The sequence below is a fragment of the Ochotona princeps genome, chromosome 5 (assembly GCF_030435755.1).
Source record: "Ochotona princeps isolate mOchPri1 chromosome 5, mOchPri1.hap1, whole genome shotgun sequence".
NCBI classification, from domain to species: domain Eukaryota; kingdom Metazoa; phylum Chordata; class Mammalia; order Lagomorpha; family Ochotonidae; genus Ochotona; species Ochotona princeps.
This window is the reverse complement of record NC_080836.1, coordinates 107327148-107344839: the sequence shown is the minus strand read 5'-3', so window position 1 is coordinate 107344839 and position 17692 is coordinate 107327148. Positions and strand designations below refer to the sequence as shown.

Genomic DNA, 17692 nt, shown 5'->3' with positions numbered 1-17692 from the left:
CACCGATGGGGACACATGGGGGCAGCCCTGGTGGGGCCAGCTTAACGGGTGGCGCACAGAGACCAACCCTGGTGGGGTCAGCTGCAGTCCTGGCGGGCGGCGGCCTCATGTGAAGGCGTGTGGGGCCCACAAGCTTTCCCAGCTTTGTTTCCCCCTGTAACTTACAGAGGCAGATGCCCGCTGAGGGACAGTCTCTGGCCAGTGCCAGCCCTTGTTCCAGGCCGGAGTCTTTCCTTCCAATCCAGTTTCCCTGTAGCAGTGAGGAAACGTGGGCCCCAGCATCTGGGTTCCTCTGGGGAGGGGCCTGCCTAACTAACATGTTGGTGTTGCAGACAGCCATGCTCCTGCATCAAGCAGGTGAGAAGGCCATCCTGCTGGAGTGTGATGCTCTGTGATCGGCCACCTGGCCTTCTTCCTGGCCTTAGGAGCTGCAGGACTCAGCACATGGTCTGCTCGCTGTCATGCGCAATAAGCCACAGCAGCTTTTCTTGGTTGGGGGCAAAAGAAGGATTCTGCCCAGAGCCTAGCCTGTGTGGTGAAACAGGTGACCCTCTTGACCCTTGTGGCCAGCCCGCTAAGCTTTTTGTCGCTGTTTCTGGGAGCTGTGCTTTGTGCGGCCATGTGCTGGCGTGCCTCGGGGCATTCCCAGTTCTTGCGGGGTGCTGCCGTGGGGGCCCCAGCAGGGGCTGTGGGGAGGGAGGCCTCAGGAGAGGCCCAGCTGTCCTCTGTCCCCTGCACCGATGCTGCAGGTGCTGAGCCAGCCCATCCTCCAGTCCAGCAGGGTCTGAGAGCTCAGGGAAGGCAGCTCCTGGGGACGGCAGCACAGGGCCAGCCCTGCCAGCAGAGAGCTGACTACTTCATTGTCCCTGGGACGGTGGGACAGGGCTTTGGGAACAGAGTGTGAGTCCTGTGTGACGGCTACCTCTGGCCTTGACCCGTGGCCGTCTGCCCAGCGGCATCTTCTCAGAAGTGCCCACTGTCCTGAGGAATCCTAAGGCTTCCTCTAGTCCTGGTGGCCCCTCTGCTTATTCCAGGGGACACCTGCTGTGGGCGCTCAGAGGATTGGAGAGTGCAACACCAAGGCTACCTCTGTCCACGGCCACTGTAACTTGTGAGGAGGGGCTCAGCCCCTGCGAATGAACCAGAGTGGAAGTGATGAGAACAGGCCTGTTCGTGCAGACCTGGGGAAGCTTTTTCCGGGCCGCTGCTGTGGGGGCCTGTAGCACCTGGCCGATGCCCATGCCCCTGCTGGCCACTCTGGGGTCCGAGGTTAGCCACCTGTGCCCCTGGCCTTGGCCTGGCTCAGGCCTGGCTGCCGTCATGGTCGTTTGGAAAGCGAGCCCATGGGTGAAGTGTGCTCGCTCCCTCTCCCCTTCCTCACTCTGCGCTCTCTCTTCCCCTTTCTGTTTCTGTAACTCTGGCTTCCAAATAAATAAATGCATCTTTTAGAGAAACCCCACATACTCAATTAAAAGCTCTACTTGAATTCCACATATGAATCAAAACTTCAACTCTTACCCTAAACGGATAAATTATTTATCAAGTTAATCAGGAATGCTTGACCTGCTATGAAGGTTTCTCCCCCCCTGTAATGGGTGACATTTGTCCTTTTCATTCTTAGACATGATAGCATGTGAGGGGGTTGGCATGCGGTGCAGTACCAACGACCCGTATCGGGGCACCCGTTCAGGTCCTGGCTGTACCCTCTCCAGTCCCACGGCCTGCTGGTGCACCTGGGAAAGCAGGGGCTGCAGCACAAGTGCTTGGGCTCTGCTTCCCGTAGGGGAGACCTGGATGGAGTGTGTGGATATAGGGTTGTGGTCATTTGAGTGTGAACCATTGAGTACAAGATCTTTCTGTCTGTCCCTCTCTGCCTGACACGCTGCCTTTCAACAAATGAACCAATGATTGTATCTTCGAAGGGGGCAAAGAGGGCGTTGGAACGATGCTGTTGGAAACCTGAGGGGTGAATCCCCAAAGCCTGGGAAGCTGGGTGATGGGCAACCACATGCTTTGTGAAGCTGCTGCTGCTGGGCTGAGGGGAGAGGCTGCCCAGGCAGGTGCAGCTGCCCTTCCCAGGCTGAGGGCCCGTGGCTGCCTCCTTGGTACCCCACGGTGACTCCTGCTGTGCCGATGGAGCCTCCTGGCCCTCCTTGGCCGTGGCATCCTTCCACCTTGCACTGCCAGTGCCCCAGGGAATGGCACAGAGCCGTGGTGTGACGCTTCCTGTTTGTGGCTGTTTCCTCTGTGTACAGAGCTCCATGGCTGCGTGGAGCCCTTCCGGGAACAGTCCCTGTGTTTGCTGGCCTTGTGGCATCCTGCAGGCTTTGGGAAGTCTTTGCTGGTTGGCATTGTGTTTGGGCAGCTACTCAGCCGTGACACGGGCCCTGTTGGCCCTGGCTGGAACCCAAATCCACTGATGCATTCAGATTTGATCAACTTCCAGGTAAAAGCCTGCGAAAATGCAGTGCTTTCTGGTGTGATCTGGCATTCGTGGTCACCCACGAGCACTTCACGGCGTGCCATCAGACACACACTGCAGGGCAGTTGCTGTGGCCCTGGCCACTGCCCTGAGCCCAGCATCTCCGTGGCTCTGAGTGGGAACACGGAGGTTATGTGTGCCTTAATGTCAGCTCAGTGTCATGGGATGACATGTAACCAAATGGGATTTTCTCATGTGGCTGCCAGCTGACTGTGTTAGTCCCTGGCCCACATCTGTGAGGGTCTGCTGTGCCCAGGCCTGGGTCCCCACCCATCCTCTGCCTTGTCCCCTGTGGTTTGGGAACCTTCCAGGGAGTCGAACCTGGTGAGCCAGTGCCTTGGTGGGTGGTGGGGGCAGCACGGGTGTGGTGGGGCGGTGTCCTGGAGCGACTTGCCCTGTCCCTGGTCAGCATGGTGGGGTTAGGCAAGGGCCACTTGCACTAGTCTGCTCCTGGCTGGCTGGAAATGATGATGTGTGGGCAGGGTTCCTCTTCACTGCCCCTGCCCACAGCTTCCTCCTCTCTGGAGGCTTACCCGGTGCTGCTCCTGCCCTCACGGGGAGGGGCCCTGTCCTGGCGGTCCTGAATGGAAGGTGTGTGTGCTCCACTGCTACCAGAAAAGCCCGGTAGGTTCTTTCCTCAGCTTAGGATAGAAATAAAAAGCCGGGAATCTGTTGCGGACAGAAGGTTATTTGCGAAGGAACCAGGTGAGCAGGGAAAGGAGAGGGAAGGGAAGCACCTCTGGAGAGGAAGCTGGGAGGTGGGGTGCCTCTGGAAAGGGGGAGGGAGAGATAGCAAAGGTTCCAGATCTCTGACCCCTCCTTCTTGGGTGGGAACCTGCAGGTAAGATGTTCCCCATTGGTGGTCTCTTAATCAGTTAGCAAGTGGGTGGGCAATGATGGTGCCACCCACCTGGAGGTGTGGCCAAGACCTCAGCAGGCCTGGGTGGTCTCACACTACCTGAATGCATAAAGCAATAGAGGGGCCCTCCTCTGCCTCCTAGGGGACATTGATGCCCCTGAATCCTAGTGTGTAGAGGGGCTTCCTGTGGAAGCCAGGGCCCCACAGAGGCTCCAGCCTGGGCCAGTGGTAGCTAGGACCAGGTCCTGCAAGCAGGTGGTTGTCTGGAGGCCCTTCCTCTGCTGCCCAGAAAGCCCCAGGGCAGAGCCGGGAGGCCCCAGGCAGCCCCACCCCTTGGTGGCCACACCCACCGTCAGGCTCAGCTGACTTCCTGCCCCCCTTTGCCAGGACAGGGTTTTTCTGCTCTGTTTATGAACCTCCTGGAACACTGCTAATGCCTTTCCTGAGCGGGCGGCGCAGCTGTGCTTTGGCTGGTTCTCCGGGTGGCAGGGGGCTGGGACAGGTGTTCACTGGGCAATGCTTGTCCTGCGCCCCCGTGGGCCCAGAGCTTCCGGGGGGACGGGACAGGCCCAGGGTTCCCAGATACTGGGTTCTGAGAGCGGTCTCTGCCTCCCTCTGTTGTGCCGGATTTTGAAATCCCCAGATAATCATCAAGTCTGAAGTCGGTGCTAAGGCATAAAGGTGGTTTATTCAGGTTAGCCTAGGTCTCCCAGCATGGCTGGGCGGGGAGGGGCAGCTGCAGCCGAGGCTGCTCAGGGAGAAAAAGAGAAGGAAACCCGAGCCAGAGAGAGTGAGAGCCCAAGCCCCCCAGTTCTTACACATTTCAGGCTATTAATTATACAGTCAGGATTTAGCAGGCTTCTATTGGTGGGTTTGAAGCAAGCAACTTTCAAAAAGTACAAATCGATGAGCTATAGGGCGGTGGAGCCTATCAAACACCAGGGACCTCCTTCCTGAGAAGTGGTCTGCCTGCGTGACCTGGCAGGTGTCCCTCCAGGGGTCACGTAGACTGTCAGGCCTGGAGTTCACACAGCCCCCAGCCAAGCCATTAAGGCAGAACCACAAAAGGCAGAAAACATCCAGGTTCCTCACCTCTTCCCACTGTGTCCTGACCCCTTCCTGGCCGAGGCTCATGGTGAGAGACTCCGTCCAGGAGCTGCTTCCTGTTTGCAGGACAAAACTTAGTCCCCAACGCTTGCCTGGCCGGTGGCTCAGTGGAGAAGGGGTGCTGGGCAAGCCTGTCGGGGTCAGCCCAGCCCCAGGTAGGAAGGATGGACGCAAAGTGGAGGCTTCTGATGGCCCGAAGTGTTGTGGATGGGCTGGAACTGACGCCTCTTCTGAGTTCTAAGTCCAGGCACAAGTTCAGTTTACAGAGTGACAGACGGAAAAGCTGAGACTGCGCAGACTGGGGGTTCATCTCTGCTCTCCCGGAAGCTGCTCTCTCTTCCCTCTTTTCTAAGTCTTTCTGAAATCTCCAGGAAAATGCATGCCTGGCACTTAGGAGTCCACAGGGAGCCAGATTGCTGCCTGCCCAGGACTTGGCTGATCTCACAGCAGGAGAAGCAGGATTCCCTAGGGGCACCACCACAGGCAGACCTGCCTGCTGCTTCTGGCTGGCAGTGGGCACAGCAGGCGATGCAGGATTCCCTAGGGGCACCACCACAGGGAGACCTGCCTGCTGCTTCTGGCTGGCAGTGGGCAGTGCTTCCACTTGAGGGCTCCTGAGCTGTGGTTAGGTGGGCCTTGAGGCAAGGGTCCATGGGCCTGTCCATGTCCCTCCCTCCTGTAGGCTCTGGCCTCACCTCAGGCCTCTGTGTCCTGTGGCTCTCTCCTGGGGTGGATTTGCACAGTGCTTTCCTGTTCCCGTGGGACACCTGCTTTCCTGGGCCCCTTGGTTGGCCTAGGTCAAGTTGGTGGAAGTATCTGCCATCCAGGCAAGGTGGCAGGTGCATCCTGACCTGTCCCTGCCACAGCTGGAGGGCAGGAGAGAGAGGCCAGGCAGGGTCTGACTTGGAGGCATCCTCTGTGTGTGACAAGAGCCATTGCCTCTCCGCTCTTAGGATCCCAGCCCAGGTGTGCCTCCGGAAGGAGCCAGCCCCCAGGCTGTGGGAGACACCCAGGGCCCTGGCTGTGGGCCTGGGTTCAGCACACTCCGGGATGTTGGTGGGAGGCTCTCAAGGTATTACAGCATGTTGTCCTGGAGGCTCAGCCGAGGTTGGTCCCCTCTGCCAGGCCCAGGTGGGCTGCGGGGTGGGCCAGGTGTCTCTTACAACAGCTGTCTGAGGTGGTGTCACCCTTTCCTCCCTGACTGGAGGTAACATCACCGTGTCCCCAGAGATGACATCTCCCGCATCCCTGTGTCTGAGGTGATGTCACTGTGTCCCTGTCTAAGACATCACCTGGGAGGATGCAGGCAATGTCACCTGCGTCCCCCTGACTGGAGATGTTGTCACCACGTCTCCATGTCTGAGGTGATGTCTGTCATGTCCCACTGTGTCTGAGCTGATGCCACTGCGTCCCTGTCTGATGTGATGTCACCTGTGTCCATCTGAGGTGGCATCAGCCAAATCTCCGAGGTGATGCCACTGCATCTCCTTGAGGTGACGTCTCCCGTGTCCCCCTGTGTCTGAGGGGACGTCACCTGTGTCCTCCTGTGTCTAAGGTGATGTTTGCATTCCTATCAGATGATGTCACTGAGTCACCCTGAGGTGATGTCACCAGTGTCCTGTGTCTGAGATGATGATCTGAGGTGATACTGCCTGCGTTTCGGTGATGTCACTGCGTCGCCCTGAGGTGATGTCACTGCATCGCCCTGAGGTGACGTCACAAGTGTTCTCCTGTGCCTGAGGTGATGTCCTCATTCTCTCTGAGGTGACATTGCCTGCGTCGCCCCGAGGTGATGTCACTGCGTCCCCCATCTGAGGTGATACCACTGCATTCCCTGTCTGGAGGTGATGTGGACAGGTGCCTTCTTGAGGTTCCGGGGCTGGAGCCCCCCGGTCACCTCCTCTCAGGATTGTGCGGCTTCCGCCCCGAGCCAAGTCCACTGGCTCCCTAAGCTGACTTGGGTTTGTCAGTAGGAATTGTGGCCCCACTATACCTTTTTTGGCGCATTTGTGGGGGCTGCTTCCTGGTTGAATTCAATGGATTGGGACACCAGAGGCCCCTAGAACATTCCTAACAAAGCGCTCCAGAGCCCTGAGGAGGGGCTTCTGGGGGACATACACGCAGGGCATTTTGCATTGTTCCTGAGTTGGCAAGGAGACCTGATTGAGTCCCTGCCAAGCTTTGCTGTTCCAGTGGTGGCAGACTGTCCCAGTGCCATGCCTCCGATGGTGCTGGTAGGAAACCTCTTCAGCAGATCTGTTGACCAATCAAGTCCTTCTGTGGAGGCACACACACCCCAGACCCCGGCGGGCCTGCCCAGCAGTGCCTTCCAGGGAGCCTTCTTGGCCGCTTCAAAAAGTGCTGTCCCTGGTCACCTCCTGCTCTTCCCCTCTGGTCACCTCCTGCTCATCCCTGGTCACCTCCTGCTCGTCTCTGGTCACCTCCTGCTCGTCCTCCCTGGTCACCTGCTGCTCGTCCTCCCTGGTCACCTCCTGCTCATCCCTGGTCACCTCCTGCTCGTCCTCCCTGGTCACCTCCTGCTCGTCCTCCCTGGTCACCTCCTGCTCATCCCTGGTCACCTCCTGCTCGTCCTCCCTGGTCACCTCCTGCTCATCCCTGGTCACCTCCTGCTCATCCCTGGTCACCTCCTGCTCGTCTCTGGGCCTTGTGCTCATGGATACACTACACCAGCTGACAGAGAGGAGAAGCTGTAGTGCAGAGTGCAGCGGGACAAACTCAGCAGGTGTCCCTGGCCTGTCCTCCAGGGCCCGCGGGTGCCTGCAGCCGGCCCTGGCCTGTCCTCCAGGGCCGCGGGTGCCTGCAGCCGGCCCTGGCCTGTCCTCCAGGGCCCGCGGGTGCCTGCTGCCGGCCCTGGCCTGTCCTCCAGGGCCCGCGGGTGCCTGCTGCCGGCCCTGGCCTGTCATCACTCCTGCACCTAGCCAAGGATGGTTTGGGCCTCGCTGGTTTTCTTCCTTGTTTTGTAAGTGCCGTTTGCACCTGCACCCTAATGTGTGCAGTTCATGGTCACTTCCCATGAGCTGGCGTTGGCTGCTTCCGAGGAAAGCTCCAGCACACCTGTTAGGGTCACTCTGTCCCCTGCCAGGCTTTTGCGTGTTGTTGGTGTGTGTAAAGGTTTTCAAGCATGGAGGAGAGGTTTAGCCTAAGTTGGGTTTCGGTTCAGAAATACAGGTGTGTGTGTTGTTAGACCTGAGTCTTCCCAGGTCACCTCTGGCCTCAGGGTGTCTACCTACTTTCCTTCCTGTTTTTCATCCGCTGATTTGGGGGCAGGTGTGGTGCTGTAGCAGGTTTCAGATCCACAGCTTAGAAACCTGCTTCTCCTCCCAGAGAGCCAGATCAAGTCCTGGGTGCAGGTGGCAGGCATAGCTTCCTGCAGTGCACGCCAGGAGGCAGCGGGGGTGGTCTGTGTGCAGGGCCCTGCTCTCCGCGTGGGAGACCTGGATGGAACTCTGGGCTGTGGACTTTGGTACGGCCCAGCCCTAACTGTTGTAGGCATTTGGGGAGAGAACCAGGAAATGGAAAATCTGTATTACTCTGCCTTTCAAGTAGCAAAGGTACATTCATCTTTTGAAGGTATTATTTTCAAAGTTACTACTACTCTTTGTGCCTAACTGGTCCTTCCTTCATACCTTTGTGTTGCATTTGTCCTCGATTGATATTTTCATTTGGTGTTTCCCTTGCAATCTGGCAGTTTGATGTGTGGTCACAGTGTGTGCCCTGGTGTAATGTGCCATCACAGTGTGTGTGCCCGTGTGGTGTGCGGTCACAGTTTGTGTCCCGGTGTGGTGTATAGTCACAATGTGTGTCCCGTGTGGTGTGCTGTCACAGTGTGTGTCCTGTGTGATGTGTGGTCACAGTGTGTGTCCCGGTGTGGTGTGCGGTCACACTGTGTTCCGTGTGATGTGCCGTCACAGTGTGTGTCCCAGTTTGGTGTGTGGTCACAGTGTGTGTCCCTGTGTGGTGTGCGGTCATAGTGTGTGTCCCGCTGTGGTGTGTGGTCACAGTGTGTGTCCTGCTGTGGTGTGTGGTCACAGTGGTCACAGCGTCTGTCTCTTGGCTATTGTAGCAGCACCTGTGAGATGATGGCTTCCTGTATGTGTAGCTCGTCTGGTTCTGTGTCCTGAGATTGAGCCACATTCCCCATGAGGAAGTCCCTTTTATACGCTGAGATCCTGGGACGGGGAGAGGGGCCAGGCCAGATGCTGTAAGAGTGAGGCCGGCCGGGCAGTGGCTGAAGGGCTCCTGGAACACTGACTCTCTGAAAGTTGTTTCCGGATCCTGTTGGTGGGCGGAGACTTGGATGCTGAAGCCTAGCTGCCCAGCTCCTCTCAGGTTCTCCACGAGGGCTGATGGATTTCACAGGCCTGTCTCCTAATCCACATCCGTTTCCCCCAAAACTTCGAAAGCACCCCTGTGTTCACCCATGTGAAATGTTCCGCCCCCACCCCCACTCCACCGCTGCCAGATCAGCAGCTGTGTGAGGGTCACAGACGCAGACATTGAGTAGGTGTTGTTCCTTGCAAGGGCTCTGAGGCAGAGTCAGGGGGCCTGCGAGACCAGGAGGTGAGCCCTTGCGGGGGAGCTGCCCCCGCCTGCTGCCCAGCCTCTCTCCCCTTGCCCCTCCCCTTCTCAGTGTGTGTCTATCCAGGCCTACCCAGAAGTGAGCTCTCTAGTTCCTGGGTTTGTCTCTGTTGCCTTGAGGGACAGGTGGCCTCCTGCAACTCCCTGGGCTGCCTCTCCGGCCCTTCTCCCGCAGGACAGCCTCTGCTGGCACCTCTGGGCCATTCCTCCCCAGTTCCAGTGCAGCTGGGACCTGTGGGTGTGCTCTGCCCAAGCCACAGAGGTGACAGGGACTGGTGACCGTGGTTAGCAGATGCTGTTTGCATTAAAATAAATGGCAAGCATAATGGTTGCTCTAACAGAGAGCCTTTGCAGCAGAATTTGCATACAGAAGTGGTTACTGTTAACGAATTTCTGAGCCTAGAAAAGGATGAGCCATCTTTGGCTGACAACTTCTCACAAGGAAGAGCCTTTGCACAGCACAGATCCTTTTGAAAACGGCTGCCAGCATGCAAAACGGGCCGGCAGGTGGCGCTGCTGAGGCATGCCTGCTTGCATGGCAGTAATGGGTGCCAGCCGTGCTTGCTTGGTAACTTTCGTTTCAAGGTCTGTTTGCTGTGCCCGTGCCCTGGTTGTAGTGGATCAAGAGAAGCCGTGGCCTCTGTTCTGCTCTTTGCCAGGGTGTTGGGTGCGTGGAATGCGTTGGTCCCCGTGGAGCGCGGCTCCTGGGGTGTTGGGTGCGTGGAATGCGTTGGTCCCCGTGGAGCGCGGCTCCTGGGGTGTTGGGTGCGTGGAATGGGTTGGTCCCCGTGGAGCGCGGCTCCTGGGGTGTTGGGTGCGTGGAATGCGTTGGTCCCGGTGGAGCGCGGCTCCTGGGGTGTTGGGTGCGTGGAATGCGTTGGTCCCCGTGGAGCGCGGCTCCTGGGGTGTTGGGTGCGTGGAATGCGTTGGTCCCCGTGGAGCGCGGCTCCTGGGGTGTTGGGTGCGTGGAATGCGTTGGTCCCGGTGGAGCGCGGCTCCTGGGGTGTTGGGTGCGTGGAATGCGTTGGTCCCCGTGGAGCGCGGCTCCTGGGGTGTTGGGTGCGTGGAATGCGTTGGTCCCCGTGGAGCGCGGCTCCTGGGGTGTTGGGTGCGTGGAATGCGTTGGTCCCGGTGGAGCGCGGCTCCTGGGGTGTTGGGTGCGTGGAATGCGTTGGTCCCCGTGGAGCGCGGCTCCTGGGGTGTTGGGTGCGTGGAATGCGTTGGTCCCGGTGGAGCGCGGCTCCTGGGGTGTTGGGTGCGTGGAATGGGTTGGTCCCCGTGGAGCGCGGCTCCTGGGGTGTTGGGTGCGTGGAATGGGTTGGTCCCGGTGGAGCGCGGCTCCTGGGGTGTTGGGTGCGTGGAATGCGTTGGTCCCCGTGGAGCGCGGCTCCTGGGGTGTTGGGTGCGTGGAATGCGTTGGTCCCCGTGGAGCGCGGCTGCTGGTTTGGCTTACTTTGTTCTACTGCACTAAGGAGGGCTGTGGATGGAATCGACACCGGAAGTGAGCTCTTACAGAGCAGAGCCTAGAAGTGCACGCTGGCTGTCCTGCCTTCCACAGAGGCTGGAGGAGACCGTGTCACCACAGCGTGGCAAGGCTTAGCACTGGATCTGGTGCTCATGCCATCCCGTGTTTGCTTCTGTGTTCACTAGTGTTGGGCCTCTCTGTTCTTGGCATCAGTTTACTCTCTCATTTTGTGTATGACTTCTTTTTTTTTTTTTTCAGAACTAATCCCTTGGCTGTTGCTTCAGCAGGGACTTCTGAATGGCAAACATTCCAATTGTGTCTGTCTGAAATGTCATTTTTTTCTTGGGTGACAGTTTAGTTGCGTATAAAAATGTGAGCTGCATCGCAGTAGCTCTTGGCTGTTTCTGTAGCTTAAAGGAAGCAGTTCTTTGTCCAGTTGCCCTATTTTCCTAGGGAATGTAGTTTCCTATATTGGCACTTTTTCAGCTTCTGGTGCTCAGACGTGTGATGGCACTATGATGAGATTCACGTTTGTCCTTGGTTATCTTGGGTTGGCTCAGCGTGCTCTACAGACACGGTGGGGAGACAGATTTCCCACTGCCGGTTGACTACCTAGACGGCCGCCGTGTCCAGGGCTGGGCCAGGACCACGACAGGTGCTCCTTCCACGTCTCTCACATGGCTGGCAGGAGGCCAGACACTTGGGCCATCTTCTGCTTCTCGCAGGCTGGTGGCAGGGAGTTAGCTTACTTAGGTGGGATGCTGGCATCCGTTTTCCAACTGCTCATTTGACAGACTAGATTATAACCAAGTCATTGAGGACATTCTCTTAAATATGGAGTGGGATGTAGCCTGTCTACACAGGCATAAAACCCAAGAAACCGGTTTTAAGTGGAGAAAAGCTGCATTAAAAAATAAGACACCAACAGTTTTATTAACATGAAGAGAGAAATCTTGCTTCTGTGTGTTGACTCGCCCCACCCGCCCTGCAGTCACCTGCCACCCACCTCCACTTGCGCATGACCCGGATACGCACGATCAATTGCAACTTCCCCTGAACCAAAGCTGAGCCTCCCACGGTCCCTTTTGATACCACACACACCTGAGCCCAGGGCCTGTCCCAGCACGTTCCTTGCTGACCTTCTAAAACCAGAGTTGCTGCTACGGGAGAGGCAGCTGCTGGCTCTGACTTTGCTGAGGCCGGGCTGAGCTGGGCTCTACATCTGTCACTTGGGCACTGTGCCACTGTCTAGCTCCAAGACCAAGAGCACCTGAGACACGGCTGCTGCCGACACCACCTGCTCCACTGCCGGCAGCACTGCAGGACAGGCAGGCGAGGGCCAGCTGCCTGCGTGTCCCCCAACTGCTCAACCCCAGCGTTCTGACGCCCCAGAACCCCAGTGCTCTCTGCCTTGCTAGGCCCGAGCGGGATGGTGTCCACGGCCTGGCTTGAAGGAGTGACTGAGCCGTCGTGCAGGGCATCCTGCCACAGGCTGGAGTACACTTGGTTTCAGGGTTAGTCCTGACCTGCTTAATTTCTTACTCTCAGTAGGGCCAGGAGCAGCATCGGGGGCGGTGCTTCCCTGGCAAGGGCCCACGTGATGCAGGGCCGGGGCTGCTGCTGTCGGCAGGGGCCCGGCCGTGGTCTTGGTGCAGGCTCCGTGAGAGCCAGTGGGAAGGGCAGTTAAGAGCCGAAGCCCACAGTCACAGCATCAGAGGGTGCCCCGCAGCTGAAGCAGAATCTGCTACCATTTGCTGGCTTGCCAGTTCTCGAACCCAGGGCTCAGGGCTGTGGCTGCTACAGACACAAGCTGGCGAGGTGACAAGGCTGCCCAGCCCTCAGCTGGCCTGGCCTCGTTCCTCCCTTCTCACTGACTTGTGACCATGAACAGTCACTGCTGAGGACTGTGTCAGGGGCCTTTGTCTCCAGGGAGCAAAGTATTGTGTGGTTGCCCTGTTGGTGGCGTCCGTGGCCTGGGCCCCACACCCTCCCTGCCCTGTGCTGCCAGCCTCTCTTCCAAAGGCAGTTTGGGGTTTATTGTGGGGGTCAGTGGCTCATCTCTCAGGCACCCTTCCTAGCCAGCACCTAGCCCCACCCCCTGCCACTCCCGCACACGGTGGGTGCTGGCCTGGCTCCTACTGTGCTGTGGAAAAGGTTTAGGGTGGAGGGGCTGGCTGGAAGGCGGTTCCAGCCTCTGACATTTCCAGGAGAGCCTGTTCCCTGCCCTAATGCCTGGGTGGGGCCTGCTGTGATGTGACCAGGATGGAGGGCCGCTGCATGTCAGCCCGGTCTCCCCCGTGAGGAGCTGGGTTAGGGGGTCAGCAGTGGGGTCAGGCCTGCCTGTCCATGGGCAGTGTACTCTGTGCAGGCAGTTGGATTTCAGGGACGACAGGAAGCAGGCGGGTGGAGATGCGCCAGGAGCTGTGCCTGCGGGCTGCAGGGCTCTCAGCGTGCGCAGGGGGCATTGAGGCTGCCGCTGGCAGATGGCCGTGGCCCGGGTCAACCTTTCCTGAGGGCCATTCCCGCCAGTGGCTGCACGGCCACTGCTGTGCTCTGGGAAAAGTGCACACCTTACCTCTGAGGTTCTGTTCCCCTCCCATGCTCCAGCTCCTTCCGGGGCAGCTGGGAAGTAGGCAGATGGACCTGCGCTCAGGAGCCGGGGTGGGCTGGGCGCTTCTCCTGGTGTATCAGAGCTCTGCTAGCCAGCCAAGCAGGCCGGCTTGGCCCGAGAGCCGAGCTCCGCTCCTGAGAGGAGCCTCGCTGTGCCCAATGACCCGGAGTGCTGGCCAGGAGGGAGGTGACTGGGGAGCAGCTGTCTTGCTTCCCCCACTGGCTCCTAGAGCTTACCCCAACACCACAGCTCACCTGGCTCTATTCTCCGCCTGGGCAGCTCCTGGTTATTGTGGCTGGGCTTTTCCTGGGCCTTTTCCTCGGGTTGGCAGCCAGAGTCCTCTGTGTCCTTCTCACAGCTGGTGCTTCCTGGAGCGTGGCTGAACCTTAGATGGTTTTGGGTGAGGCAGCGCTTCACCAGCTCTGGTTTCTCCCTGAGAACACCGCCAGGCAGTGTGCCTGCCAACACGGGCCGCTGCACCTGGCCTGCAGGCTCTCAGTCCCGTTGGGCCCAGGGCTCCTATGTCCAGCCTGTCCCCATGTTTTACAAGTCAGTGCCTGCGTGTCAGCTTTTGCGCCAGCTAGCATGGGTGTGTTGGGTTCAGTGAAGAGGAGGACCGCTGGGAGGGCAGGGCCAGCAGGCTCAGCGACCACGGGGGGAGAGAGATTTGTTCTTGGAGTCCTTTGCAGAGGTTCAGTTTGGAAAGAACTCCATGCACAAACGGAAGAATGAGCTAGTTCTGGGGTATGCCCACTGATTTCACAGCTTTGGGCTTCTGCTCGCCGCTTGCCATGCCGCGGGCAGCTGTGTGGTACCGAAGTCACAAGTATGTAGTGGGCAGGGCTTCTCCTCACAGCACACACAGCAGATGCTCACACCCTCACACCCTCATACACACACCAGCCTCCTAACATCCTCATACACACACCCTCCAGCCTACACACACCCTCACACACACACCCTCCAGCCTACACACACCCTCACACACACACTCCAGCCTACACACACCCTCACACACACACACCAGCCTCCTCACACCCTCACACACACACCCTCCAGCCTACACACACCCTCACACACACACTCCAGCCTCCTCACACACACACACACACACACACACTCCAGCCTCCTCACACCCTCACACACACACTCCAGCCTCCTCACACACACACACACACACACTCCAGCCTCCTAACATCCTCCTCTTACACACACACACCAGCCTCCTCACATCCTCATACACACACCCTCCAGCCTACACACACCCTCACACACACACTCCAGCCTCCTCACACCCTCACACACACACTCCAGCCTCCTCACACCCTCACACACACACTCCAGCCTACACACACACACACACACACTCCAGCCTACACACACACACACACACACACACTCCAGCCTCCTCACACCCTCACACACACACTCCAGCCTACACACACACACACACACACACTCCAGCCTACACACACACACACACACACACTCCAGCCTCCTCACACCCTCACACACACACTCCAGCCTACACACACACACACACACTCCAGCCTACACACACACACACACACACACTCCAGCCTACACACACACACACCAGCCTCCTCACATCCTCACACACACACTCCAGCCTCCTCACATCTTCACACACACACACACACACACACACACTGCCTTCTAATTGAGACCCACACTCTAGCTTTGGCTGATTTTACTGCCTCTGAAATGTTCTTTGCCTGTGGCCACTGTTGTCCCTTTGTCATGGCGAGGAGGTACCCAGCCCTGCCTGAGCACGCGGCTGGTGCCTCTGACCTTCGCGGTGCTGGGCCCCCGAGCACGCCCCTTCCCACCCGCATTTCCTCTTACTGTACTTACAGTTCACGGCATTCTTTCCGTGAAAGGTTTATTTTCTTTTTCTATTTGAAAGGCAACGTGTCAGTGAGAATTGGAGAGACAGGTGAGATCTTGCAGCTCTGGTTCACCCCCAGAAGGCCCTGTCTAGACCAGCTGGACACCGAGAGCCGGGGGCGCTGTCAGGATCTCCCTCTGGCTTGCAGGTTCAAGCACTTGGGCCTTCGCCTGTTGCCTTCCCAGGCATGCTAGCAGGGAACTGAGTGGAAGTGGAGCAGCCAGGATGACCAGGATTCTTAGCGCAGACAGTCAGGCTTGCTGCATCAGCCTGGCTGCCCTCCGTGTCCGTCAGGCTGCCCTGACGGGACAACAGGCCCGCTTGGCCCTTCCCTTCTCTCAGGTGAGCGCACTTTGCCACCAGCAGCTGTGCCGGAGGTACCCACAGCACTTGCTCGTCCTGTCATGGGCGGGGCGTCCGTATTAGAGAACTTGGGTGTTTCCCACCAGGTGAGCCATGAAGAGAGCAGTGCCTGCTGGGTCAGCTGTAAGGGCTGGAGGGAAGCTGCAGTCCAAACGAGCTGAGCAGTGACCCGAGGAGCCACCGTGCTGTGGCCTTCCCATAGCGGCGCGTCCGCTAGTGAGGTGTGGCGTCTGCCTCACGTGTAGGGCGGGTGTGGGACTTGCATGGGAGCAGCAAGCAGAGGGGCACAGGCCAAAACCTTGTTCTGCAGCCACTGTCAGCCACGTCACCACTGGACCTCGCAGGACCCGTGTGTTGTCCTGCCCACCCCACTCGGTCCCTCCCCAGGCGCTCCCTGGGTCAGACCCCTTGCAGACTGTATTTCTGTGCACAGAGTTTGAGGCTGCCAGGCCTGGGCCACGGTGCCCGCCAGGCCGTTCCTCTGTGGGAAGCTGGGGAAATCTGGCCTTTGCCCTGGCTCCCACCTCAGAGCCCTGGCATCCTTGGCTGTGCTTGGTGCCTCTTCCTGTTCCTGGGGACCCTGGCTTCCCTGGCTCAGTCTATGCCACGGCTAGGCCAGGAGACAACCTAGGGAGGGTCCCCTGAGTGCCACGGGGCAGGTCAGTTCCCAGGAAGACTGGTGCCCCAGGAGTAGGGCTGAGGCCGGGAAGGACCCTGGGAACCCTTAGGGCTCCTGCAGGCCCCAGGAGCAGGCTTGAACAGGCGCACCTGGGCACAGGGCCGCTTTGGCCTTGCCTCGTGACCTGCGTGTCCTGGAGTGAGCCCCTGAAGCAGTCCCTTCTGAGGTTTGGGAGTGGGCTCGTTTCCCATGTGCCCGTGAGCCAGTGCAGTCTGTGGCTTGGGAGCTAACACAGCACCAACCAGCTGACAACTGCTGTGCTATAGGAGTTAGGGGAATTCCGCAAGTCATCAGAAAACACACCTTGTGAGGAACTGTAAACGGATCTCATACCTTTTACCCCAAAATATATCTTAATTCCATTTTCCATGAGCCCTTCCTGTGACAGTACAGGACGTACAGAATGCTCGTGATGTATCAAGTGCAGTGTTGGGTGTGCTGCCACGAAGGCCACTTGGGGAGGCCACAGAGGTTCTGTGTCTGCCCAATGCCCGGTGGCCTCTTTGGTGGCCGGCCGGTCAGGGGTGTATGTCCCACTGCACTGCTCAGAACGGCACACACTTAAACCTGTGAGCTGCTCCTTTCTGGAAATTTCCTCCTGATACCTTAGGACTGTGGTTGACCGCCGATAAGTGAACCCACAGAGTGAAGCACAGGTGACGGGCTTGTGGGAAGGCTTTTCTGCGCCCACTAGCGCTGCAGTGCCCATGGAGGGAGTGAGGAGTGCCCGCTCTGCCCTCTGTCTCGGGCGGGCGCCCAGGGCTGCGCTCAGGTGTGGCAGGGCCTCTGTCCTCTGCTGAGGTGCAGTGTGCTCACTGCTTACCCTTCAGAGACCCAGGGAGGGCGATGCTGGGGCATCCCCTGGCATGTGCCCCTCCCTGAGGGTGCCCCACTCCCAGGCAGCTCCAGAGGCTCGCAGGCAGCTTGCATTTCTGCTGCAGGGCGGGCTTCCCGGCCCGCTAACGGGCTCTGCCTGGCCTCTGAGCTTGGATTCTGAACTCCCAGGACACTCGCAGGACAATTGCTGGGAAGTCTGCTGCCCTGCTGTGCTGGCTGCTTGGAAACCAAGCCCAGTGCCATGGCCGCCTGGCACACTGCACCCGCACGTGCACGATGGGGCGTTCTGCTCCCCTGTCTGCTGATGCCTACGCAGGCTGAGTCTTTCCATCCCCCCCGTGCCTGGGAGAGAACAGAGGCCGAAGTCCAGCCCGTCCTAGTCTGCCTGTTTGGAAAGCCACCTGCCTACCTGAAGAAGGGCTCAGAAACAAAGAAGGCCAGGAGCACAGCGTTCCCAGATCCCAGCCTGCAGAGGAGGGACCACCGGGGCCAGTGGGAGTGCTGCCCTCAGAAGCCCAGTTCCTTCCCCCTGTCCCACCGAGTTCCCATCCCCCCCGGCTTGCGCGGCCCCGGAAGGCACAGAGTGTACGGGACACAGCAGTGCAGGGGGAGAGCTTGGGCAGCTGGGCCTGGCGCTGTGGCCACTGCAGGCTGAGCCGAGTTCTCAGGATGCGCTGTGGGTTGACTTGCAGCAGGTGGTCGGCAGTCAGTGGGTGAAGGAGGTGTCTCTGTGCGTCATGTGATGTGCTTTTCCTGTTTTCTGTATACACTGGAAAGGAAG

The 17692-nt window shown here is 58.8% G+C and overlaps 1 protein-coding gene across 7 annotated transcripts in view; it reads left to right on the top strand.

Annotated features, from left to right (window-relative positions):
* HDAC4 (histone deacetylase 4) overlaps positions 1-17692 on the top strand; it is a 162025-nt gene that overhangs the window by 73852 nt on the left and 70481 nt on the right. Inside the window, exon 1 of one of the 7 annotated variants that reach the window (XM_058665202.1) lies at positions 7905-8039. The exons of the other annotated variants lie outside the window; for them this stretch is intronic. Coding sequence (XP_058521185.1) covers positions 7982-8039 — 58 coding nt within the window. The 5' untranslated portion in view covers positions 7905-7981. Of the gene's footprint in view, positions 1-7904; positions 8040-17692 lie in introns of those variants that run through there. 7 annotated transcript variants of the gene reach the window in all.